We start from the raw sequence: 26200 nt of genomic DNA on the forward strand, positions 1-26200 counted from the left end.
GACCCTAAAATTGATATTATTTATGGTTAATCAAAAATTAGAATTATTATAAGAAAATCAAAGAAAAGTAGGTTATTCTAGGTCATTTTTCCTAAATTAAATTAATTTAAAAAACAATAAAGAAAATAATAAAGACCAACATAAGTTAAAAACTTACATAACATTTAAAAATAGGAATGAAAAAAAAATGAGTCTTGAAATAAATCTAATAATAAACAACCAATCTCTTTATCGTCTCTCTGAGGAACATCTTTCATACCCAATTCATTAAAACTTAATTAAACTAAAAAATAATAATGAGCTGACCAAATTAGAAATGGTCTTTTAAATGGACCGTCTATATAATAAAAACTAGTTTCAAAGTACTTTTATGGAAATTAGGGCTAAAATAATTAGATACAATAATCTAAACCAATGAAAAGATCAGTGTAGCCAAGACCCAGACTTCGATATGCGAGCTTGGATTGCTCAATTCCAATTGCAGGTCATTCGCAATTTAGATCGCTCAACACTTTTAACCGAACCAAACGGCCTATAAAAATCAAAAAAAAATTAAGACAAAGAAAAGATAACAAAAGAAAAAGGAAAAAAAAATAAAAAGAGGAAAAAAAAATAAAAAAATAAAAAAATAAAAAAATAAAAAAAAAAACTTAACTTTTGTGTCGATTATATCGATGGTTAATGATGGATCAGAGAAAAAAGAACTTGTTCTTGAAGAGTTGACGTTAGGAAGATAAAGAGTTTTTCTTTTTGAAATAAAGAACACAAAGTGTTGTAAGAGACGGTCTCTCCGAAAAAACGCATTATACATATGGGGTAAATAGCCCAATTAATACAAATTAAAGAGAAAATAAAAACGTGAACTACTTGTTTTGAGGTCGTCTCTTTGGGAGACGGTTTCTTACAAAAGTAGCTAATATTCAAAAATTATTGTAGGAAATGGTCTCACTGAGAAACGCACCTTATACATAGTCATCAAACCACCATTGCGGAGTTCCACAAAAGCTATCAGGAAGGTTATTGGATCACAGGTAGAGTGGTAGCTAAAGTTTATCCTGAACTAAAAAGACTTTATGCGTAGCTTGAACAACAAGGTCTCGTAATATCATGCTCAAATTAGGCTTCCGTTTTGACTTGTGTTTCTAACAAGCTGTAAATGTAGATTCTCAAAACAGAAATTCCACATACAAGAAGACGACAAATGGAGAATTGCTGAAACAAAAGGCTAGCGTTAACAATAAGTTTCCTACATTATTCAGCCATCATTAGAAGGCCATAACTGTAGATTTTAAGGTAGAGAACTCCACGAGCAATAGTGAAATCATGAGCTTTGTGGGTGGAGTAGATCTCAGAGATAGACAGATGGTGACAATGATATAGAACACTCTATCTAGGACACCGAAGGAAGAATCCTGCACTCATTCTTTCTACCTAAGAAATATGCAGGGGATAGCCTCCTGTATGTGGACCAAGAGAACCGTGGAATGATGCAAAAGCTTGCATAACACGTGAAGCAGTCTAAGATGTGCTTACCAACTTCGAGCAGAGATGGCTTAAGCAAGACAACCCTTTTCTACTAGTCCCAGCAAGCACCGTAGGGAAAACCGGTAATCCTCCTCCAAGCATATAAGACAGAAATTGAGAAGTCCATGCTTTAGATCATTGATCATTTCTCTGGCAAGTCCATAATCAAACAAAGTTAGCACTGAGCAAAGCATCCATCAGGGCTTATGTAGAGGCAATCATGAAAGCAGATAAGACTCAAATACAAGAATTAGTATGTATAGGATGATACAATTTAAGGACCAAAGAACAGAACAGAAGGATGAAAATTTTCATTCCTGTTGAGCGATAGCACTGACGGTGGGAAATAGAATCAGGGCAAGTGAAAGATTCTCAATCTATCAGGTTAAACTGATTTGGCCTGAAGGGATACCCAAGAGTAAAAGCCTACAGGATATATTGAACGGAAGATGGAAGAGACGACGTACAGATTGATAGAAAATGCAAGAAAAGAAGAACGAGAGCAAGCACATTAAAGTACTTGGAATTTTTACTGCAAAGAAAAGGGAGAAAGAAGAGTTTGTTCCTCCATTTCTCTTCATGTTTTAACATCATACTGGAATGCCAAAACAGATAGAAGGTTCATGGTCTACATCCACTCCAAGCTCATAAAAGGTATGGATAGTTGCTTACAAAATTGCAAGTTTCCTACTACAGTTTCATTTTATAATTTTTAAAAAACTGAAGTTCAACTTTCTGAAGAAACCAGCTAGTCATTAGTCATTAAACAGAATACCAAAGATTCACATGTGAACAATCTTAAGTTAATACAATCAAAGGTATTTGTTAAAAGAGCAAGTAATCAGATTTAGGAATAGAATAGCTACATGAAAATAGTAAATATGGGCACTGGTCAAGGTCTCAAGGAGGCCTTCAGAAATAACTTGCCATATTTAATTTGAACTCAGATACTTCAACATGCTGACTTCTTACTATATAGTTCCAAACAATCTGTCTGCTATTCATAGATTCATACATGTTAATTGGATCTGCAAACATCTAGAGATCTATGGATGGGCAAGAGCTATCAAAATTAAGTAACTTTTTTGATAGACAAACTCGAATACAGACAAAGAGATCAAAGATTCTCCCACCTATTTCAACTACATGAAGTAGGGAACAGAAATTTGATATAAGGCCTGCTTGAAAGTTTGTTTCATAAACCAGACAAGTAAAAGGGATAGATCAACAGATCACACTAAAATTTCACATCCAAGACATGAAAAGTCAGACAAAATCTGGAACAAACATGTTAGTAAGTTTTTTCATACCAACTACAAAGATCCTAGCATAATTGTTTTATCAAAATCTCGAAGATCATGGACAGAAAAGGAACCTTCTTAAGGTGAATCTCACATTATCACTCATCAAGTAATAGAGTAATGTTCGTCTAGTGATAGTCTAGTGGAATTTTCCCTTTAACCTTAGCACACCCTGATCGCATAATATTGCGATTGCACCATGCAAACTGAATCTTATGCTTAACACCTTGATTGATAACTCCATTTTGTGACACTTTTGAGCCAGTGTACATAAAACATTCACTCATATGTAATTTACAACAACTCGACATTCCATATATTATGTCCTGACTTGACCAAGTTTAAACCATTTTGATTTTAAAGGTAGCATCTAAATATCTAGCTTCGCATTGACATATCTCTAATTTCACCCACTAATACAATGTTATCAACAAATAACATGCACTATGAAACTCCGACTTAAATGAGTCCTGATATCTTATTTGCAAACAAAAAAGGAAAAAAGAAGATCCTTTATATAGACCAATCGTAATTCAATTAACTAACTCCTAGTATTGATTTTTAAATCGTCATACATATCTTGGACTAGAAATTATGTAAAATTCTTATCCCTAAACCACCAAAGTACCTTCCTTCTTACAATCCTACGTTTTTTCTACATGATTAACAATTATATAAAAATCTTTTTCCTTTACCAAGTAGCATTCAATTTATTGTCAGATACATTCTATAGTCAATTGTCCAAGCATAGAACCAACTTAGTTTTCGAAAATGTTAGATGGCATTCTAATCAACTCTATCATAGATTCATTTTGTGGCTCATAACTTATTCCCACAATATTTAGAATAATCTTACCCATTTCCACCGTTTTTGTACGTTAGTACTAAAGTACTTATCCTCCCATCTTTTGGCAACTTATTATTCTTGAAATTTTTTTAAAGAGGTTAATTAACCAACTTACATATGCCTAAAACATTTCCAAGTAAGATGAATGTTCAATCCGAATCCAACCCTAAAAGACTTGTAAATTTTTAAGATACATATAAATTTGCTTAGTATAGTTATAGGAACCTAAAAAACTTTTCCCCTAAAATCCAACAAGGTCAAAACTTAAAACTTTGATATGTTTATTGGAAAGACATCATTTTTATATAGTTTTTTTATTAATATTAAGAAAAATTTGTGAGGTATTAACTTGGAATGGTTGGGCTATTTTTCTTAGTTTGTTAAGTAGAGCATGAGCCAGTTGTAGCCTAATCAAAAGATGTATTGTTATGAATTTGTATATTGTTAATGCCATGTTTGGGAATGATGATTTTATTTGGAAAATCGAAATTGGCTCAAATATATTGTTTGGCAAATCAAAAATTTTCAAATTTGGATTTGGATCAAATTCCATCATTGTTTTTAAAGTAGTTATAGTTGAGAATTTGAAAATGATTACCCAAACCTTGTCATTTTCAAATTCTTCATTTATGATTTCATAATTGAAATCCATAATTTGAAATGAAATACTTGTTCCAAAACACTACATAAACGAATTTGACTATCAACGGATTCCATTGACACCAAATTAGCATTCTAAGATGTTAATTATATTATCAACGACATCAATAGAAAAAGATGGAATGTTTAGAGAGAAGTGTAGGAGAAATAAGATGGGTGTTATTGGAAAAGGAAGTTATAATGGTCTACAAAGAGAGAACTTTCAGAAAGAGTAGTCTTGATGTCGTAAATAAAGTGGAAATGGGGAAAAAAAGGAAGGGGAGTGAGGGGGCGTTTTCGTTCTCTAATTTACATAGATATAAGTATGGTATAATTAAGAGAACTAATTCTTAAATGAGACGGTCTCACGGTGAGACCATCTCTATTGGGCTGGCCCAATATACATTTTTTGTCTTAAAATGATCACTTATAACGTTTAAGTGATCACTTATAATTTTAATATAATCACTTTTTATAGTCTTAGAGTGATTACTCATAACCTTAAAACGATTACTTATGATCACAAAGTAAACAATTGAAGAAATGGGCTACTATATGGACCCGTCTCATAGTGAGACAGTCTCATACAAGACGAGTTGTTTGGAAATTGGGTCCTTAGCCTAGGAAATTTAATTTTGCAGGGGGCAAGGGGACTCCTAAATTTTGAAGTTAAAGATATGTCAACTTCAAAGGCAAAGGAAACCTATATCAACCAAACTAAAATGCAAATCAACACCTTTCAATTGCAAGCATAACTTAACTTTTTACAGTCAAATATGTGTCTTTGTCATTTACCACAAGAGGAAACATGAGGTTTTACCAACTGCGAGTATACTTTGGGGGACTAAAGCTCCAAGCTTTTTAGCATTTGAGATCCATTCCCGCCATTTCTTTTTGTTTGCACACCGTTCCATTTTCATCTATTTCTTTGTATTTGTTCACTCCTTTTCACTTTTAGCATACATTTACCTCCAACATGCCCCCACCTTTTTTACCTTTGGTCTTACTATTACATCTGCACTCACCCATTCATGATATCTTTATCTCTATTCCATATCTGACAAAAAAGTGGATAAACAAAAAGAACCAAAGATAGTAATTTTTACTTGGTAAATTATACTCCCTCCAATTTAGAGGAATTGTCTCATTTGATTTTTTATCACTATTCATTGATCACTCTTAATTTGTATTTCATTCTTAATCTAGATATCAAAATATAGTCAAGTGAAATCTTATTTGATTCGTCTCTATATAAATTTTATTAATATCAATTTTTTATAATCAGTAATTAAGAAAAATTAAAGATATTTAGGATTGAATAAGTACATTGGATAAAGAGTAAAAAACCAAATGGGACAATTGGTGTGAATTGGAGGGAGCATGTTAGATTAAAAAGAGTTCATCAAAAATAGCTTGCTCTCTCCAAGTCCACTCCATTATTACCGATTCTCAATTTGAAATTCAAAACTTGATATTCTCTCTTATTCACAAATATTCATAAGTGCCTTCTTACTGTTTTTTGTTCTTAATGGACATTAATAACTAAAGTTTCTCACAAGCTTAAGAAGTTGCAAAGAACGTATCATGGCTCTTCCTCTTCAATATCCTTTAATTTCAAGACAGAAACCGAGAAACCAAAGCATAACCTGAAAGTCCATGCAGCAAAATACAATAGTTGAGCATAGATGACCCACCACTCAGCTGCCACAGTTGAGCTAAATGCTTATTCATCCTCATATCTTACTTCTTTAGGTAATCCTAATATGAAGAACTCTCAATCGTGTGGCTTAACCATATGCAGACCCAGAATTCCACCTACATTCTAAATGAACTGCTATACTCTAAGTCTCTAACTGCATTTTAATAAAGTGAGGAGCTGGAAATGATTTTATTTATTTTTAATTAAGTCCTAATGTATCCTTAACTCTAGAAAAGTTTATGAGTACTATAACAAATAAACCACAGTTTCGATTCTGATTGATAAAAGCAAGACGAGGCGGAGATTTTGTAAAGAATGTGAAATATATGATGGACTAAATCATCAACAACACACATTCACAAAATCACAAGCAAATACTCTACATATCCTTAGAAAGCTCAGCAAAAGAATGCCACAATAAGTCAATAACAACCAGATAATAAAATTAATTGTTCGTCAACTTTGAGTGAAGATAAGTTGCATAAAAAAACTCCAGCAAAAACAAGCATGCCCGACACACTAACGACTCTCTTCTTCTCTGCTTACTCAATCTTACCCAAGAAAACATAATAAATTTTGTATACAGAAAATACCTATTTGGCTTCTATAAGCATGCTGCTCAAAACTGAAAGATAACGCCACTTGATCTGCATAGAAATGTATAGGTAATGCATCAGTATTGAGTATGGAAGAAAAAAAAATTAACAAGCACAATCACAAGAAAACAAGTTCTAAAAAAAGCAGCATCAAACATCAATGGAAAAGATACAAGAAACTCTACTTAATAACAAGCAATACAATATCAACACCTGACAACCAAACATTGTAAGGCCTTGGACTTCCTGAAAACTAATGTATGCATGACTTGATATTGACTATAGAGAGGCATAAAAAATGAATCATATCATGAAGTATAAGCCACTACATGTCTACAGCACAATAAACTTCTATACATGTAGATTTCGGTCAGTGAAGCTCGTATTTTGAGTTTCCATAATAACCATTATACAAAAGCAAAACTAACAAAGCTAAGCAAAAGAAAACATTGTGGCTTTCTCCTCGGGGTTATATAAGATTGCGTCAACGCCTAACGTCAAGTCTAGCAAGGGAAGGAAACAATTTGCAAAATCATACATAGTAGACGCAAAATGAGAATATCTATCTCAATGGTTTCTATAAAAAGCCGCAAACTCAAAAAGAACAAAAGGATAAACGTACAATGTTGATGTGTCACAGTTGCGTAGCATATGTATAAACATTTCCTATGAGCTATTCACAATTTCGACTTTTCCGTCTAAAGTAACATAAAATTTTCATAGCAAAACTCCATGCGCAACGTTTACAAGAAAGTATTCTAAGTTGTAGATCCTAGCAACAAATTTGGAGGAAGCAACTTTCAGTTCAGGAGGTTGAGATGTGAAACCATAGTACGTGTGAGTAAAACACCAAGTCCTTTCCTCACCCAACAAACTATCAATTAGTGGCACACAAGTGTTGTCACATAGCATTAAGCATCTGCTTAGTGTCTCCACTCAGGCTTGCCTGCTCTCAAAAACTATCCAAAACTATCTGGAAGGCAATGTTTATCTGGTCAGGGACTGTCAAGAAAGTTCATAAGCTCAAAAGAGTGCCTTCAACTCAACACTGTATACACGCAATAAAATCCAAAAATCAGACACCTCTGTGACAAGGTCCTTCATCACTGTATGCTTTCAAAATTGCATGATCGCTAAGCAGCTAAATTTTACAACCATGACAAAACTTAGAAACGCTAAAATGAAGGCACTCATAAAACTAAACTTGAAAATGAAGTAAATACTGTTGGAGTAGGAATTACATTCTCAAAGTCTGAATTCTATGATGAGATGGGTTTCACTTCATTTCCCTCAAGATAAAGCAAATGTTAACGACTCAATTTGAGAACGAGTCACATACTCAAAAAGCCGTGAGAGTAAGCATGAAAGGAAAGGCTTCACTTCATATTCTTCAAACTATAAAGTCAGCACACGATTTAAAATGTTTGACTCCCGATAAGCACCAACAGACTACAATGTTGCATAACGCCTAAGTTACTCATAAACTACAAAATATGCAGAAAGGATATAGCCTCATGTAGTTATTCACAACATTTGGTATGTTACAAGACAAAAATACCTGTTCTGATGCTCTAGCCAGTTGCTGATGCTTTCCCATCATCCTAACTTCAATTTCTTCGATCCGGAGGTAGAAACAAGAAGCAAGTAGTACATCTAAACCACTCAACCCGTTTTGCATAGTAACAGATCAAAGAGAGACAAAAGGAGAGAGAGAGAGGGCGAGAACGATGGAAGGAAAGTTAGTACAAGAAAAGACTATGACATGATTTAGTGATGAACATGTCTCAGACATTCATCATGTCATGATAAAATATCAAACTAGTACTGAGCTTAAAAGAACTCTAAATAATTTCTTCAAAAAAATTCCAAAAACCAATTAATAAAACTGCCTTCTACTTTCCACACCTAAAGGCCTAATTCTGTGAAAAGCTCACGTGCAACAATTTAGGGAAAACAAACTGCATGTGTTAGTTCAAAATATCATTTCTCATAACCAACTCCACAGAAAGCCCGCCATCCAATCACTCCTTCACTAATCTCTTTAAAGCTCTTCAAGATTCAAACATAGAAACTACATATGCCAATCTGCATCCAAGGATGCCAATAAAACTCGCTTAAATAGTGCCAAGACTTCCCTCCATAACATAGCTTAAAAAATATGATATAGCAAAGCCCCAACAATAATAACTTACTTTTACCAGCTCAATCCAGATTCTAGATAAAACATTCCATAATTGATAATAGAGAAAACACCTAATAAGAATCCATAAAGACTAAACCTCACAGTTCTTCAATCATTTAAAAGAGCTTGTAGAACTTACAAGTTTAAGATAAAACTGATGGCCACTTGTTGGAATCCATTCGTGGAAGGAGTCGTCAGAAAGGGATCAACTAAAAAACATCACAACTCGCAAATAATCAAAGATTAATAAGATTATTCAATGGGGTAGTTGAGTAAGAAAGGCAATCATCATGTGTCTGCTTTAGCAAAGGAAAAAAATGAAAGACGGAATTCAATGGGGATCAAAGGGTTTCATGGGAAAGGGAGATTTTATTTGAGGAATAAGGGTAATATGTAATCAATAGAATACGAACTAAAGTAATAAGGAGAATTTCTATGTACCAAAATAATAGAGAGATTGTTTCCTTGAACCCCATAAGCCCTATCTATACATCTCAAGTTGATCCATCAAAGATATAAAGTATGTACCAATAGATACCACATGAATTAATCTGGCCAAAGATTAGTACCGCTACAACACCAGCCATTTGAAACCCTGGAACCATTGTTACTGTACTTTGCCAGAATTATCCTGTAGAAACATGCTACATAAAGCTAGCACAGCATGATTTCTCCACAAGTTCTTAACTTCACCTATCGAAAGAACAATAACAAAACTATGAACAAAACAAATATGAACTGCAATCACGGTAAACGAAAACACCCTGTAACTTTGGATGACAAATTTAATATCCACCGAAAAAGGACAGCTGCCATATGACACCCTGAAAAATTGTAACCTCTCAGAGAATTCCGATTTTGATTCCACGCTGCCAGTTATCATAGTACGCAAATGACTTTGTAGATAACCGGTTCTCAAAAGCGCTAGCTAGTTCAACAACCATTTATCTTGCATGAATCTATGTAGACATAACACTCGAACAGATAGCTTGAGTACAAGAAAGAGCCCGATTAAAAGCTTGGGAGGAGCTCCACACAAAGTTTCCATAACAAGATGAGTCGCATATTCTAAGTCTGCCTAGCACTATATATAGTAGGCAAAAGCTACTTACAATGGGTTTCCAATAACACAAATTGCAGTAGAATATCTTAGTGCTTACAAAAAAGAGCAAGTGACAATTATTTTACATAAATTATAAGAATTAATCTTGGATAGTATATTTGGAAAAAGAGAAAATGAACTTCAAAAGTGTTTTTACTCATGCAGGATTAGAGTTTGCAATCAGCAAGTATGTGCTATGAACTATTTAATTGCACTAATACAGTAAAATGGCAACAAAATAATAAACAGACAAAAGTGAAATTGTATTATAAAATGAGTGAACAAAGAACGATTAAAGGATGATACAAAATAACAAAAGATAAATCAAGCACTTCGAGAAACTTGAGATCTCCTAAAATGAGTAAAACCCACCCAACAAATGTTCACTGATTTTATTGATGATTAATAACTTCCTAACGCCCCCTATTTATAATAAAATGCCTCTTAATACTAATTTATAGCCTAAGTTACCACTAACATAGTAATTAACTAATTTACCCCTTCGTAAACTAGTTATTCAAATTACTAGTACATTGCAATACCCACCGCTTGAAGTTCCACCTTGCACTCAAGGTGGGTAAAAATTAGCTTGGCCTTCCACCATTAAAATTCCCCATTTTGCACAATGTTAAAAGCTTAAAATGACTTTGGCTTACTTTTAAACAAAATTAAAAAACCCATCAGAAACTCCATTCCTCCCAGCCTCCCTATCATCATTGTTGACATCACCATTGAGGTTAAAAACAAACCCTAAATTTCCCTTTCTAAACAAACCTCCTCCTTGCCTCTTCATTCCCTTTCTCTCTCCTTAAAACCCAAGAACCCTAACCTTAAAACTTACAGCTGCTGCCTCCTTCTTCAGGCCGGCAAACCAAGCTTCTATCACTGCTTATGCCACCTGTCGGCCAGCAAGATTTTGCACCACCCGCTTCCAGCTCCCTCCTTTACTCTTCTCTCGGATCCGACACCACCAGAAATTTCTGGCCACACGACCCCCCTTGTCAGTCACTGTCTTCTTACTCTTGTTGGCATACCACCGACATTTTCCGGTGATACTACCCACCACTGGTCAGCTGCCATAGTTTACCGTCGGTCTCAGCACTCACTTTGTCTTGCACTATTTTCCCTCTCCTCTTACTGCCAACGTCTCCATCAAACAAACGGTCTCCGACAACCCCTACTGTTTTACCATCTGCTTTCTCTTCTTTTACTCCTCTCTTTCTCTCGCTCCCACGCGTCGAGGGCGCTCAACAAACCACCTCCTTGCAGCTTTTCTTCGGTTAAGCCTCCAAGCCCTAACCCACGTGCTACCACAAGCTCCTTGACCTACTGACCCCTTTTCTTTACCCTGTTCTTTTGAAACCTCATGCTTTGCTTCTTCCTATTTTTCTCTTTTTTTCCACATATCTTTATTGTTTTCTTTTTCCTCCTGAATTTTTTTCTTCTCTAGTAGTAGTCCCTGAACTCCGAATGGTTCTTTTCTTTCTTTCTCTTCTGCATAACTCTTGTGTACTCTTCATTATTTTCCAGTTCTGTTAACTCTTCTCTTTCTTTGAGATGTGTGTTCTTTTCGAAATACATATTCTGAGATATGGTTTGTGTTCTTTTTTGTGTGTTTTCTTCTTTTGCGGATTCATGATAAACAATTACCATTAGTTCATCCTTCATCCCTTCATGGAGGTAAAGCATTGAAAATGCCTTGTGGCTACAATGATGTCCTGCAAGTTCCGTTTCTTCTAACTGTTCGTCACAAAACTCACAAATTCCTTTTCCCCATTTTTCATAAATATTATTCATCGAGGTTGATTTGAATAAGTGAATGACATTATCTTGGACAACCATTTAGAGCATCTCTAAGGGTGAAATTTCAGTTCCAAACACCCCCCCCCCCCCCCCCAAAAAAAAGGCATCTAGATTAGCTACCTTTGTAACATCTGGACTTGTGACATCTCCGACAAGATTTTGGTCACTGGAATCGTACCGCTCTAATGCCATGTTTGCTATGAACTGATTAATTGCACTAATACAGTAAAAATGGCAACCAAATAAAAGGACAAAAGTGAAATTGTATTATAAAATGAATGAACAAAGAACGATTAAAGGATGATTACAAAATAACAAAAGATAAATCAAGCACTTCGAAAAGCTTGAGATCTCCTAAAATGAGTAAAACCCACCCAACAAATGTTATACTGATTTTCCTGATGATTAATAACTTCCTAATGCCCCCTATTTATAATAAAATGCCTCTTAATACTAATTTATTGCCTAAGTTACCACTAACATAGTAATTACCTAAATTACCCCTTCATGAACTAATTATTCAAATTACTAGTTCATTACAGGATGCAACTGGAATTGAGTGATGCAAAATTCATCAAGTAATTTCTATTCCCTTATTTGCTTTGCAAGCTGGGAACAGCAAATAAATTTTGCAAAACCCAAAGGAAAAATCCCGATGCTTTATATCCCTATATGGACTGTAAAATATCCAAATTCAAAGTCTGCCATATAATACATGTCACCCTAAGTATAATTTTGTTAAATACATCCCAGTCTCCAGCTTATCATAATTTCCTATACCCCTTAAGTTAAAAAAAAAAAAAAAAAAAAAAAAAGAAAAAAAAAAGGGGGGGATTTCCCTAATTACAAAACCGAGTCCCAACCCCACATTGTCAACAAACACCTATAGGAAATTTCATTAGTATATCTTATCATAATCACCAAGTAATATCTTAGATAGGCAAGGAGAAAACACAGCAAATTAAAATGCCAATTTATAAAAAAAGAACAAAATCAAACACCGGAAACCATATAATAAATGATAATAAAACACAGCCATCTGCATTGACACACTAGGAAATAACAGTGACATGTCCACTATACTTTCAGCAACAAACTCTAGATCCCTTCTAGGCCCATTAATCCAACAAGCAAATAGATATAGACTTATCAATCTACCAATTATAACCTTATGATATATTTGACAGCAGCAAAGCACTAGAGTCTTGGCAGATCCATAATCAATTGTTCATCTGCATGCACGCTTTTCAACTCCACCCCAAGCAGAAGATCCCAATCCATAAAGAGGAGCCTTCTCAGCAGCACCCTGAGGGACATTTCAACATAAGACAACAAGCAAATTGACCTGAAGGTACAAAGATAAAATGTGTGACCAACAAAAGTACATCTCCTACCATATGAGGATCATAGCGATCTCCATAATGACCAGGATAGCCAGCCTCAGGACTATTAAGCTTCATTCCATAAGGTGCACCTTAAAAAGATAAAGCCAAGGAATTTGTGTTAGATGCTGAGTGTAAGAAACAAATGATTGAAAAGCGATAATCCATTCCAAGACATTCAGACACTCAAAATAGTATACGGCAATACAAACAATAAATAAATTCAAAGTTACAATACACTTCATAATAAATAATAAATAACAAACCACCAAACATCCATCATAATGCAAAAATATTCATCATACAAAATATTCACAAAAAAAAAAAAAAAAAAAAAAAAACAACCAACTGTGACCCAAAACATCTTTTTTAAATTATTTGATATGCACAACTCTACAACAACAATGTTGAAAACTTAATCTCAACACTAAAGGATAGAAAATTATTTACTAATGTTTTGAAAGCTATCAAATCTAAGAATGAGTGGATTGGGAACTAAACAAAAAAAGGCTTTAATAATAAAATAAAATCATAGAAAATGTAATCTTTCAAGATTACAATAATAGAAAAAACAAAGAAAGTGAAAGTTGATCGTCAAATCCTCATGAAATAGGACATGTCCCATCACAAACAACTCCAGCCAGCACTACACTCACTCTAGTCATCCTAGCAGAGAAGGTAAAAGTTGATCCTTTAAATTTACTCTTGTATGCCATGCCTGCAAATGCGCTGAGGTAAGTTCAAACTTAGTCACAAATGCTTTGGTGAATCTCAGAGAAAATTAGTTATGCCCACACAGCTAAACTAGACCCAGTATTCTAAAAGTTGACAAATTACAAGCCAGAAATATTTCTTTTTTCCACCAGTCTCAAAAAAAGATGATCTTAGACTTGGGGAAAACCAAAAAGGAAATAAACAAACTACAAACAAACAACAATCTAAGATACCAAGCAAGCAAATATTTTGCTTCCACAACAGCAAGTAGGATGTTATATATAGTAGAACAATTAAAGAGAGGAGTCCAAAAATTTAAATAGTTACCAGTAGGCCATGGTCTGGCATTACTGCTAGTGAGTTCTGCCCGTAGTTTTTCAACTTCACGTGCCATAGAAATCACATTATTTTCCATTGCTTGCTTCTGTTCCATAAGTGCCATTTTAGCCTTGTTCTCATAGTCAATAGCTGCTCTGTGGATAATGAAACATGACTCAATATATGCACGAGTTTGAGAATAAGAGTACAAAGGGATGTCTAGGAACAAACCTTGCGTGCATCAGTTCCTGCTGCATACTCTCAATCTGGGCTTTTAGATGCGGAATCTGCTTATTCTCAGCTTGTAGCTTAGACAAATCCTTTGTGAAGGCCGCAACTTGTGCACCTAATTCTAGTCGTATCTTTTCTAAACCCTGAACTTCTGAACGCAATCGTTTGGCATCCTTCTTGAATGATTCAGCCTCACGAACCCCAGCCTCCAACTTCAAATTTTGATCAATGAGCTCTCTCGAATGAGCATCATGCTCCCTACGAATATCAGAAATAACAAGATTCAGGCGATGAATATCCTCCCGAGCAGCATTCACCTCTCGCTGCAAAGCCACCCGATCTTCAGCAAGTGTTCTATTATCATCAAAGAGCTTTCGAATCTCAACACGCTGAATTTCAATTTCTTCCTCCAAAATGGCAGGATGAGGTAGTGGTGATCTTGACAAAGGACCCCGAACAATGTTTCCCCCAGGGAGGTGCCCATGCCTATCATTGAAAGCAGCACGAGGCACACGATTCCTTCCCGCCATTATCAGCTCTCCTGCAGCAATCAATATAGCAAACCAACTAATTATAAACCACTGTCAGTCTTTCTAATTTCCAATCTGATCGACAGAGTAGCAAAAGAAATATACTCAATTATTTGACTTCTTAATCAAGCATCAACTATCATAATAGCTCAATTCTTAGCAGAAACTACACTATTGCTGTCTCATACAAAATTTTAAAAGATGCATAATCAAATTCAAACCCTGAACAAAAAAAAAACCAACAATTAGCAAAATTAACCAATTAAACCGCTTGATTATTATGCAATAATTACACGAAAGATTAAAAGTTCAACAAGAACAATAAAACCCTAATTTGAAAATTAGGTTTGAATAGCTAATTCTAATAAAAACAACCCCGGAACAGAATAGAAAAAACACCAATCACATGAACATATTAAGAAACTTAATCAATATACACAATTTCCTGAAATTCTAAAATTTGTTAATCTTCAAATAGTAAAATCAATGGCAAAAAAAATCTTTGAAAGAAATTAATCAAAAACTTAACGAGGGAATTGAGTTGGAAAAAAAAGAAGTACCTGTGAAACTACCGTTCGAATTGTCACAAATTGGGAGATTTTCTCCTCAAAATTATGTGTTTTTGAAAAGAATACTCTCTTTGACCACTCAAGATATTTTGTTTGGAGTTGATGCCCTATCTAACGGTGATTAAAATATGACCGGCACAACGGGCTGACCCATCTTGGCCTGTTTCTAAAATTGAATAATATAAATTTAACAAAAAAACATTTCAATATAAGTTTAGAGACATTTTAATTATATTCGTTGTTACTAATAATAAACAAAAGGAACACAATGTCATATCGTCTGAAGAGACAAAAAAAATTACATATTTAACAAGCATTTTGTTTATTTGTTGTGACATTGGCTTATTTTGGGATTCGATATTCAAACCTATTTTTGAGAATTAAAATTTTCAAGGCTTATTTTGGAAATTCTTTTAAAAATAAGGTTATTTTGTTCAAATTTTCTTTCTAAAAATGCATAGTAGACTAGTAAATTGGGAACTTTTTGGATACCAAGGCTATGAATTGTCTCGTTGTTAATAACAACAAACAAAAGTAGGATACCAAAGTCAAACAAAGTCAGGAATTCTTTTTTCGCTGTTAATAATAGCAAACAAAGTCGATCTATAACTTCAAACAGAAAATGTATAATTCACAGTTATTTTCATAATTCTTAATCAATAAAAAATGATTTCACCTTTCAAGAAATTCCATTAAAACACCTTAGCACCTTCAATACTCACCTCTTTCCTTCAACTCAGCTATACTAAAGTATTTTAGGACTTACTTTGGTTGAATTAAGATAAATTTTATTTACACTTTCTTTTTTTGTTTCTTTTTAGGGTTTATTAGTAATGTCTTTATTCCTTTGAATGTAGGCCACCAATATTCTAACTGAGTTCACTTGTTCATCCCCACTTGATGAAATTGATTTTAGAGTTAAGTTTTTTTTTTTTTTTTTTTTTTTTGAATTTGAACTTGATGATGATATTGTATGTACTTGTACCTATTATATTTGTTCATGCATAGAGTTGATAATGGTTTGGATGAGATGCATTTTTTAATAGGAATTGTTCATGTCATAAAGTTGATGATGTTTTTTAGATGAGATGTATTTTTTTTTAGAGAATGATATCTTTCCGTATGACTATATTTATTTTTTGAATTTTTTTGAATGAGAAATTCAAACAAGTTATAGGAATGTTGAGTATGTTGGTGGTAAACGTAAACTATTTGTATGCAATTCGAATATGACATTGGAAATTAACACTTCATATATGCTCAAGAATCAAAATTGACTCAACAAGTAGTAGTGTAAAGTTAAGTTTTAAACATGGGATGAATGGACAATTCTTAGGAACACGCATTGATGTTAAAGAGGCATTAGAGACTATGTGGTAGAATTCAAAGTCTACACTTATTACATCTTTAGAGTTTTATGTGGAAGACTTACCTTTGGGGATAAAAATATGTACACTCTAGAATCACAAGAAGATATGATTGTAACTTCATCTAATCCTTCACCTACGCCTATGCCATTTTTAACCCAAGAAAGTCAAAATTCCTAATTTTCATCATCATCTTGTATTCCTGTACGTGGAACCCCTTTAAACGGAACTTGCATGTGTCGTAGAAGTTAATCTAGGATCAACAAATGACGAAGTTAATTGGGAGTCTGAAATTGATAGTGTTGATGTTAGGAAAGCTCCTTTCCGAGGATAATGCTTTTGTGAATGAGGATGCATCAGCCAATGACATTACACTAGGAAATATTCCTCTAATTGTTGCTCTTTCGCCATATACTCAAGTCTATCTACTACTAAAACACATAGAGGATGATCTTGAAGGTCGTAGGCATGTGAGACGACCTTTACTGAAGATCGAAAGTTCTAAAATAGTCAATCATTTCATAGCAACAAGCTCTTGTTTCCATCTATAGTAGTTAGGAAGACACTCTTATGCTTTCTGAGGTTCCTTTTGAGGTTCACAATTTCAGCCACTTATCCATATGCTGAGAAGCCTTGCACCAACTAGCTATGCGCAGAGTTCGTCACCACCAACGGATTTTCATTGGGAACATATCTATTAGTCCTATCCACATAATGGTGTGAGGTCCTCTCAAGCTATTGTGGTGTCCAATACTTGTTTCTCCACTACCTAAATGACACATTACAACCTCTTACTACTGTAATAGAAGGACTAAACCATCTCAGTTACATAGGAGATGAGCATTAGGATATTTAAAGAATAGTCATTTTACAAACTTTATTGTATATATAGAACTATTTGTATATATATATATATATTGTTAAACCCTAATTGGACTACTACACTATACATATATATAATTTTTGTTGTTTTCAATTGGAATCATTAATGTTCAGAGGATTCGACGATGAAATATTTTGCCATGAGTAATCTATTAGTCAATGAAACTTTGACTTAGCATCGCTCAGAAGTTGATTTGTTGAAAACTCATCAACAAAATCAATGATATAGGAAAAATGTTGTCGAATGTTCTACAAAAACTTACTTATTATTCTAAAGCCTTTTCAAACTCCAACATACATCCATAGATAAAACCTTACTACAAAACTTGTTATACGTCAATAAACAAAATACACCATCGTCATAACTTTTTAAATCCATATGATCCTCTCCATTTCTTAACTCAAGTGCGTACTCAAAACATCATCGAACCAATTCTTCAAGCTACATATCTCTATTTGAAACTTTTCTTTCTCTACATTGAGTATCTTTTTGTCATATTGTGTCATCTGGATCTGCCCACCAAAATCAACTACAACTAAATGCTTCATCATCGTAAAATAAACATGTAGCAATGCACGAATTTATTAATATCGAATATATAAAATATAACTTTAAAAAAATGTAAGTATGCATTATCGTGATTAAATTTATCGAATATATGACTTTTTTAAGAAAATATATAATGCTGATTTTAAAAAAATTAATATATTGCATTCATCACTTTTTCTTCGATCTAACAGAGTCTTTTCCCTTAAAATTGTTTTTTTATAACATAATTCCCATTTTGTGTAACAAGCAAACTTATTTTCTTATATACGTCCACGTAGGATTGTAATATATATTTTTTCATTTATATTTAAATAAAATCGTTGTCTTAGTTAGCGGTTTTTCAAAAAAAATTAATAAACCACTATCTAAAAACGGTTTTATTTTAATAAAAAATTTTTAAACCAAATAAAAAAAGATAGATCACCATCTCAGATAAAGGTTTTTCGTAGGTGTATTTTCCACTTTTTCGTTCAATACAGCGCTAGGCATTATTCATGCGGTTAATAGTTAAAAAAAATAATTGATAGACATATAATCATCAAAGAAATATCATATCATGCAGTAGCAAGGAATCTATATGTCCAATGCTGAACTCCAGGACGCAACGAATATGAGATTTTTATTATTTTTTTTTTATTTTTATACTAGTGTATAAGTAAACCACCATTTAAGATGCCGGATTGCTCTTAATATTAAACCGCTATCTCAGATGGCGATTCTATTTATTAACACAAGAAACTAAAATAAATAAATAAATCAGTAGACCGCCATTTTAGATGGCGTTTTGTTTTCAAAGGGAAAACACTATCTTACATTGTGATTTTATATGGCAAAATTTATAAAAAAAAAAAAAAAAAAAATCCATCCTACATGCACGGTTGATAGAGAATTATGTTTTTCATTGACGTAAGGTGGGAATTATGTCCCTAAATTGCAATATTATTCAGGGAAAAGACCCTCTAACATATCAAATTCTAGATTGGGTATATAGAATTGCTATAAGAAATTATTTAAATATTTTACCTAATTTAACTCCAATTAAAAAAAATATTCTAAATTAGGTAAATATTATCATGTAATCAACTATCATCCACTAAAATAATTTCATTTGTCAAGGCTCTATAAAAAAAACACTTGTTATTTTCCAACATTTTTATTAGTATGTATGAGTAATTACCATATAAACAAACTAGAGCTATATACTTTAACTAAACTTGTGATCACCGTATGTTTTAAAACAATACTTAATTAAGAGAAGAATGAGACTTTGGATAGATAGAATATAAGCATTTTTATCAGTTTTAAAGAACACTTGTTCTCAGTTAGTAACAACGAACTAAGTAACGGCTAATTGAAGTACTCACAACGAACAATACAAATCTAGAAGACCTTTGTTCACGGTTATTAAACAATAAGCATAGGAATGCTGGTCAAATATGGTCAACGCGCTGTTCACTGTAAGTTGTGTTCGTTGTTAACATCAGCGAACAAGGACTTGAACATTTTTTATCAACACTCTTTTGTTTGTTGTTATTTAACAGGGAACAAAGTCCCTTTGACTTTTTTTTTTAATTTTTAAGATTGTCATTCCTTCATTCGTTGTTATTAACAACAAACAAAGCCTACTCTACTTGGATGCATGGATGCTTAAACAAGCTTACTTTTTCTAAACGTTCGTAAATATATCCAGCAATTATTTATGGGCTTGGTTTGAAATTTGAGTCGATACTCGTAATTCAGATTTATTATGACATCTAGTCTGTTAATTTTATTAAATTTGCGACTTATTTATATTAATTATTGTATGAGATCGTCCAATGACGAGACAAGTTCATAAAAAGAGCCAAAAAAGTTTTTAAAAGAGTATTTGATGTCCAAGTTGTCAAATTTATCATCCAAAATAACGCAATAGACGTTAAACAATTAAAAGTGATTATTCTAAACACAAGGCGAGCTGGGATGTTTTAATTAATTTAGTTGAAATAATTAACCTAATTCAGAATTATTTCTCAATGAAACTGTCAAAATTAAGAATTTGTGGTTTTTTATTTAAGGTTGTTTCACTTAGCTTTCATCTTTTTCACTTGACTTTTGTGATAATAGTCTCGCAAATCTTTTTTTATCACATTCATAAATAGGGGTGTTCAAAAAAATTCAACTCTCTTGACCCGACCCGCATCTTAAACGGTGGGTCAATTTTCTAAAACAATATATTTTACGGGTCGGGTCATGGGCTACAAAAAAATATTAAGGGGTACCCGCCAACACGTTATACTAGAGAGTTTTTTTATAAAAAAAAATTTTTGACTTGGTGCGGTTGCCTAACTATGAGACTAAGTAATCCTTCCTCCGTCCTTTAACTTTACACTATAACACTAAAAAAACAATCACATATTTTAAGTTAAGGTGAAACTCTAAGGGACAAAAGAAATAACTACTAACCAAACTAAAATAGAGAGGATACTGTTACCTGCTACCTGTTACGTTTCACTAACGGTACACTAGATAAGTCGGGCCGAGACACGGGCCACTAAATTAAATACCCGATGTTCCGGATACCCTACTTTTCGGATATCCGATTATAAACACCCCTATTTGTAAACACATTTCTTTCTTTTAATTCATTTACTTATCCTTAACTTGTTATTTGTCTTATCCATTAACTATAAATTAAAATTTATACATTTAGTAAGAGTTACAATTTAAATGGGACAAAAGGAGCATTCGAATTAAGTTTCCAATATTTGTATTAACATTTTTAGTCCCACCAATTTTGCCTTTCTTATTTTTCTTTTTTGTCCATCTAATTCTTTTTGCCTCAATTTCTTATTTGAAAAATAATCATACCACTTTATTATAATCTCATTCACACATCAACCCTCTTGTATGAGACTGTCTCACTGTGAGACGGGTCCATACAAAAAGCTCATTATGTTAAAGTTTCTATTATTAGACTATTTAACCTAAGTATGGGGTACGTCTCACGGTCAGATCGTCTCATACAAGAATTTGTGATAAAAAAAATACTAATATTCTCACAAGTTAATTTTTGCACTAGTTCTTAAATGAGACGGTTTTACGGTGATACCATCTCTATTGGGTTGATCCAATATACACTTTTTGTCTTAAAGTGATTACTTATAACGTTAAAGTGATCACTTACAATCTAGGTTGCACTAAAACGGACATGGACACGACACGGGTACGGGAAAATGCCAACTTAAAAATGGCGGACACAGGGACACGGGGACACGGGGACATGAAAATGGTAATATAATAAATATATCAAATTAAAGATAATTTTACAATCTTTCATTTAATATATGTAAATAAACACTTTAAAAACATAAAACTCACAATTTTTCAACTTTTCAAAATTCAAATTACAAACACTAAGATTAAGAATTTAAGATTAACAAATAACACATTAACAATTTAACATTAACAAATAACAATTAACAAATATTCAAAGAAGATATACAAAAAAATGGGAATGGAGGTGGGGCAACACCATGTAGAAATAAAAAATACTTTTTATTTTTATTTTTTTTTTTTTAAAAAATGTGTCCTTGACTCATTGCCATGTCCCTTGCTGTGTCCCTTCCGTGTCCTTGCCGTGTCCACGTGTGCGAAAAAATATTAAAATATTGGACACTTCATTTGGCATGTCGGACACGAATTTTCGCGTGTCCGTGTCCGACACGCGACACGCAGGTTCAGTGGCGTGTCCGTGTATTCCAGCTTACAATGTTAAAATAATCATTTTTTATGGTCCTAGAGTGATTACTTATAATCTTAAAACAATCACTAATGATCTTAAAGTAATCAATTAAATAAATGGATTAATTATATGGGCTCATCTCATAGTAAAACGGTCTCATATAAGATAAGCTGTAATTTTTGTCTGTAAAACATTCCTTATAAAGAATGAAATTATCATTAGCTATCTAAATAAAAAAAATTTTATCAAAAACTACCTACAAAAATTAAATTTTAATTAGAAATTAATTAAAATGATTTTTTTAAGAAACTAACTAAATTTTAGTTTCTACCAAAAAAACTCTATTTTATTTATAAATGCATCTATCAATTGATTTGCAATGCATTGTAATTTGTAAATGTAAAATTTTCGATGCTTCTTATTCACACGAAGTTGAACTTTGATCAAGATAAGATAAGCCTTTAGTACACAAGCCACAATGGTAGGATACTATTAGTTCAGTAGATTTGAAAACCTTCAAAAATCGATCATTAGATACGATGCTACCAACATACAACCATAGTTTTTACCTAAAATGACTAAAAAAAGTTACTTTTTTCGTGTTATTGAGTTTGCGCCATATAACTCATAACTCATGTGGTGCAGATTTAAATTCAAAGAAATCATTTAATACAAACACAAAGGGACAAATACTTAGAATCTTGCACCACAGGATCTACTCTAATTGCACATTCCCTAACAACCCCAAACCAGAAACCAAAATCTGAATATATATAGCCTCTAAACTCCATTACAATACCCCAAGGCAACACCATCATATTTCACTAATCATCAGATTTCACTAATTCTGGATCTTATCAAATCAGAAACTCAAACAAGAAATTTATACACTATACAGCACTAATCATACATTCATAGTTAAGTCGCTCAACAGTCTATTCGCCACTTTCTACACCAATAACAGCAAAGGTGTACATTTAGGTGCAGAGCTTATTTTGGATTCGGGTGGTGTCAAGCTTGGATTCCGGTTATTCGAATTTCAAACCCAATTGAACAGTTCTGATAAGGGCGGACCAACGTATATGTCTTTCTTCAACAGGCTCAGCTTAGCATAAACTTGGGCAAGACCATAATTAAGAACGGACACTATCTTTCTTCAATCAAAGAATTCATACACTAAACTACTAACGGCTCGTTCGTTTAGTTATTAGTACTAAATAGTAAAAAAATAGTATTAATTTGTAGTGTGAATTTTTATGAAATGTAACATATCATTCCCATCGTAATGAAACTTTAATTAATAAAAAATATATTTGTTCACAATTTTTCATTACCATCTAATACCACGTTTTTCAAAGGTAATGTATAAGAATGAGTTTAGTGAAGAAAATCATATAGGGGATAATTTTAGCTTATTTTGACTCAATAAACGAGTTGGGTGATTAAACCGGTCAATGTTAATGTTTGGTAAATAAGGTGATTTTGAACAAGCTAATAGCAGCAGGTTTAAAATTAATCGGCCAATGTAATCAACTATCAGCTATCACAGTGTCATTTGAGAAACACCCTGATAATTGAAATTCAACTAAGCATTTCCAACTAACCATACCTGCCGACTAACGGCCTCTAAAGGTATCAATAATCAAATCAAACCTTAAAGAAGATCTCCCACTAATAGTTGTTTTGCAAAGAAGGTAAAAGACAAACATATAAGACATTCAACTTCTTGGGCATAAAAAATGTCAGGAAAATAATCTCCAAGAACATCAATCACACCCAAATTATAAATACTTAAACAATAAACAACAATTAAATCAACCAAAATCAATGCAAAAACCCAATATTATAACCCAATAATTAAACAGAAAACAAGCCAGAATCAGTAAGAGCAATAGCATTAATTATACTGTATTTAACATTTCCAAATTGTCAACAATAACAAACACCATATAAATACTCTAAAAGCCAAAATCTTTACCCAAATCCCATTAACATATTTAAAGATCGATAGCACCACCTCTAAGAGCAAGAACAAGATGAAGAACAGAACCACCTTCAATATTATAATCCTTAGCAGTCTTATCATCAGCAAGTTGTTTCCCAGCATAGATCAACCTTTGTTGAACAGGAGGAATTCCTTCTTTCTCTTCAACCCTTTCTTTAATTCGATCAATTGTATCATTTGGTTCTATATCGATCTCGATTTCTTTCCCAGTTAAGGTTTTCACCTTAATCATCGTACCTCCACGAAGCCGAAGAACCAAATGAAGTGTTGATTCTTTCTGAATATTGTAATCAGCAAGTGTTCTTCCATCTTCTAATTGTTTTCCAGCAAAGATCAAACGCTGTTGATCTGGTGGAATCCCTTCTTTGTCTTGGATCTTTGATTTCACATTGTCGATTGTGTCCGACGATTCGACTTCAAGTGTGATGGTTTTTCCTGTTAGGGTTTTGACGAAGATTTGCATTTTGGGGATTTTTTGGGTTTGAAGATCAAGATTGTGCAGAAAATGACGATTTAGTAGAGGAAGAAATGGTAAGAAATGGGTATTTGTAATGGGTATTTGTTGTTGGATTTGAGAATTGGATTCGGAAAAATGGGCGGTGTGGGATGCTGCGCTACAGCTTATATGGGGATTAGATTCTGTATGGTGCACAATGCACATCAACCATTTATTGAGGTCAAAATAAATAGCTACTCTTCTCATAGACCTGGGTTAGATAATTTTAAAATAAAAATTTTGTAGGTTGATAATATGTATGGATTTGACTATATAAGTTATGTATGAGCATGTCTTATCGTGAAATCGTCTTATATAAAAAATTTTGTAAAATAAATCACTCTAAAACTATAAAAATTAATAACTTTAAAACTATAAGTAATCATTTCAAGGTTTGAAGTTATAAGTGATCACTTATTCACTTTAAAATAATAAGTGCATAATGAACCAGTCCAACAAAATAATCTTACTGAAAATTTATGAAAAATAAAATTGGGTTATACTTTTATATTGGACTTGGAAAAAGGATTGGATTCAGTTGCGTTAATTCTAAGCAACTTTGAACAATGTATATTCCAATGTTTTTTTTTGTTTTACAACACAAAATAGTTTTTTAGTTTTATAGATATGTGCGAATTAGCTTTGGGCAACCGGCTAAAAAAGGGTTGGATTGGGCTTTTAAGAAACAAAATAGGAAAAACAAAAACAAAAGGATCAAAGGAAAATTTGAACAAAAACAAAAGGATCAAAATATAAGTTTCGGTGAAACTTCTCGAAAAATAAGTACCTACAGCCCAGATTTTAGGTTAGGACTTGGGATTATGTTCACAAATGGTAACAACGAACAAATAATTTGGCAAAAAAAATCACTTAGTTTGTTCTTAGTTGGTAACTGCGAGTCTGCGAATAAAGATTTGTTCAAAAAAGTCAAACATCTTTGTTCCCACTTACTAGTGGGAATAAAGGTGTTTGTCTTTTTTTGACCACATCTTTGTTCCATGTTAGTCTCTTACTAACTTCGAACTGATGTGTTTTAAAAATTGTTTTAGACTCATTTTAATTCATTTCTCCCGAGGTTAAACAAGGTCAAATCTTTGTTCATAGTTACTAATTGCAAACATCAAACAAAGGTTTGACCCTTTTGACTAGGGCTCTCTTTTTTCGCTGTTAGTAACAGTTAACAAAAAGCTTGACTTTTTCTTAACCACAGAGCTTTATTCCCTGTTACCAACGGCGAACAGGGCCAAACCTCAGCTTTGGGATAAGAAGCGCTTATTTTTGGAAATAAGTTTTGCTAAAGCTTATTAATTGATTTTTTTTATTAAAAAGCTTATCTATTTCAAATTTTAGACCAAAGTAAATAGATATTTTGTACCATATTGGCATATTGCTAGGTGAAATACTTCAATTATAGACCTCACACAAGCTTTGAGAACAATCTCTCAAAGTAAAGATTAAACCTTTCATGACAATCATTCTCAAATGCACTAAACACGATAGAAAGAACTCTATTGGCTAAAACCCTAGTTGTTTTTATGTATTAGGCTCTCCTCATATCTTCTAATGATGCTCTAAGCTCCCTTATATAGCATACAACATATTAGAAGCAACTCAAGAATAAATAAACTTATTTCTCAAGGAAATCCCGCACATAATAGAAACCCACACTTTTGGGCCTGCTACTCCTTGCTTGGACGAGCATAATTGCGCTCGAATGAGTGGCCACATCAGTGGGCTTCTGC

General features: G+C 33.1%; 2 protein-coding genes across 9 annotated transcripts; both read right to left on the bottom strand.

Annotated features, from left to right (window-relative positions):
* Nucleotides 1-310: 310 nt before the first annotated feature.
* Nucleotides 311-15578, bottom strand: LOC130827936 (protein FLX-like 3). Of its 8 annotated transcripts, XM_057693849.1 has the most exons (9): nucleotides 15429-15578; nucleotides 14339-14879; nucleotides 14117-14262; nucleotides 13088-13167; nucleotides 8165-12999; nucleotides 6604-6657; nucleotides 5132-5957; nucleotides 1534-1674; nucleotides 311-532 (listed from the first exon to the last, which is right to left on the bottom strand). In XM_057693849.1, the coding sequence occupies exons 2-5, from the start codon at nucleotides 14866-14868 to the stop codon at nucleotides 12922-12924; spliced, it is 834 nt and encodes a 277-aa protein (XP_057549832.1). In that variant the 5' UTR covers nucleotides 14869-14879; nucleotides 15429-15578; the 3' UTR covers nucleotides 311-532; nucleotides 1534-1674; nucleotides 5132-5957; nucleotides 6604-6657; nucleotides 8165-12921. The 8 variants fall into 8 exon arrangements, with proteins under 8 accessions (XP_057549832.1, XP_057549827.1, XP_057549825.1 ...); XM_057693844.1 differs by lacking the exon at nucleotides 5132-5957 and having other exon boundaries at nucleotides 12862-12999; XM_057693842.1 differs by lacking the exon at nucleotides 5132-5957 and having other exon boundaries at nucleotides 962-1674; nucleotides 12862-12999.
* An 8193-nt stretch (nucleotides 15579-23771) lies between these two features.
* LOC130827236 (ubiquitin-NEDD8-like protein RUB2) lies at nucleotides 23772-24673 on the bottom strand. Its single transcript, XM_057692899.1, has one exon. The coding sequence runs from the start codon at nucleotides 24663-24665 to the stop codon at nucleotides 23955-23957; it is 711 nt and encodes a 236-aa protein (XP_057548882.1). The 5' UTR covers nucleotides 24666-24673; the 3' UTR covers nucleotides 23772-23954.
* Nucleotides 24674-26200: the final 1527 nt, after the last annotated feature.

The sequence above is a fragment of the Amaranthus tricolor genome, chromosome 11 (genome assembly GCF_026212465.1).
Source record: "Amaranthus tricolor cultivar Red isolate AtriRed21 chromosome 11, ASM2621246v1, whole genome shotgun sequence".
NCBI classification, from domain to species: domain Eukaryota; kingdom Viridiplantae; phylum Streptophyta; class Magnoliopsida; order Caryophyllales; family Amaranthaceae; genus Amaranthus; species Amaranthus tricolor.

Coding starts and splice junctions, on each gene's coding strand:
- LOC130827936 (XM_057693844.1), bottom strand. CDS start 14,868: ATGGCGGGAAGGAATCGTGTGCCTCGTGCTGCTTTCAATGATAGGCAT. Junction 14,263..14,338: donor CAGGAACTGATGCACGCAAG/GTTTGTTCCTAG, acceptor CATTATCCACAG/AGCAGCTATTGACTATGAGA. Junction 13,000..13,087: donor ATCGCTATGATCCTCATATG/GTAGGAGATGTA, acceptor AATGTCCCTCAG/GGTGCTGCTGAGAAGGCTCC.
- LOC130827236 (XM_057692899.1), bottom strand. CDS start 24,665: ATGAGAAGAGTAGCTATTTATTTTGACCTCAATAAATGGTTGATGTGC.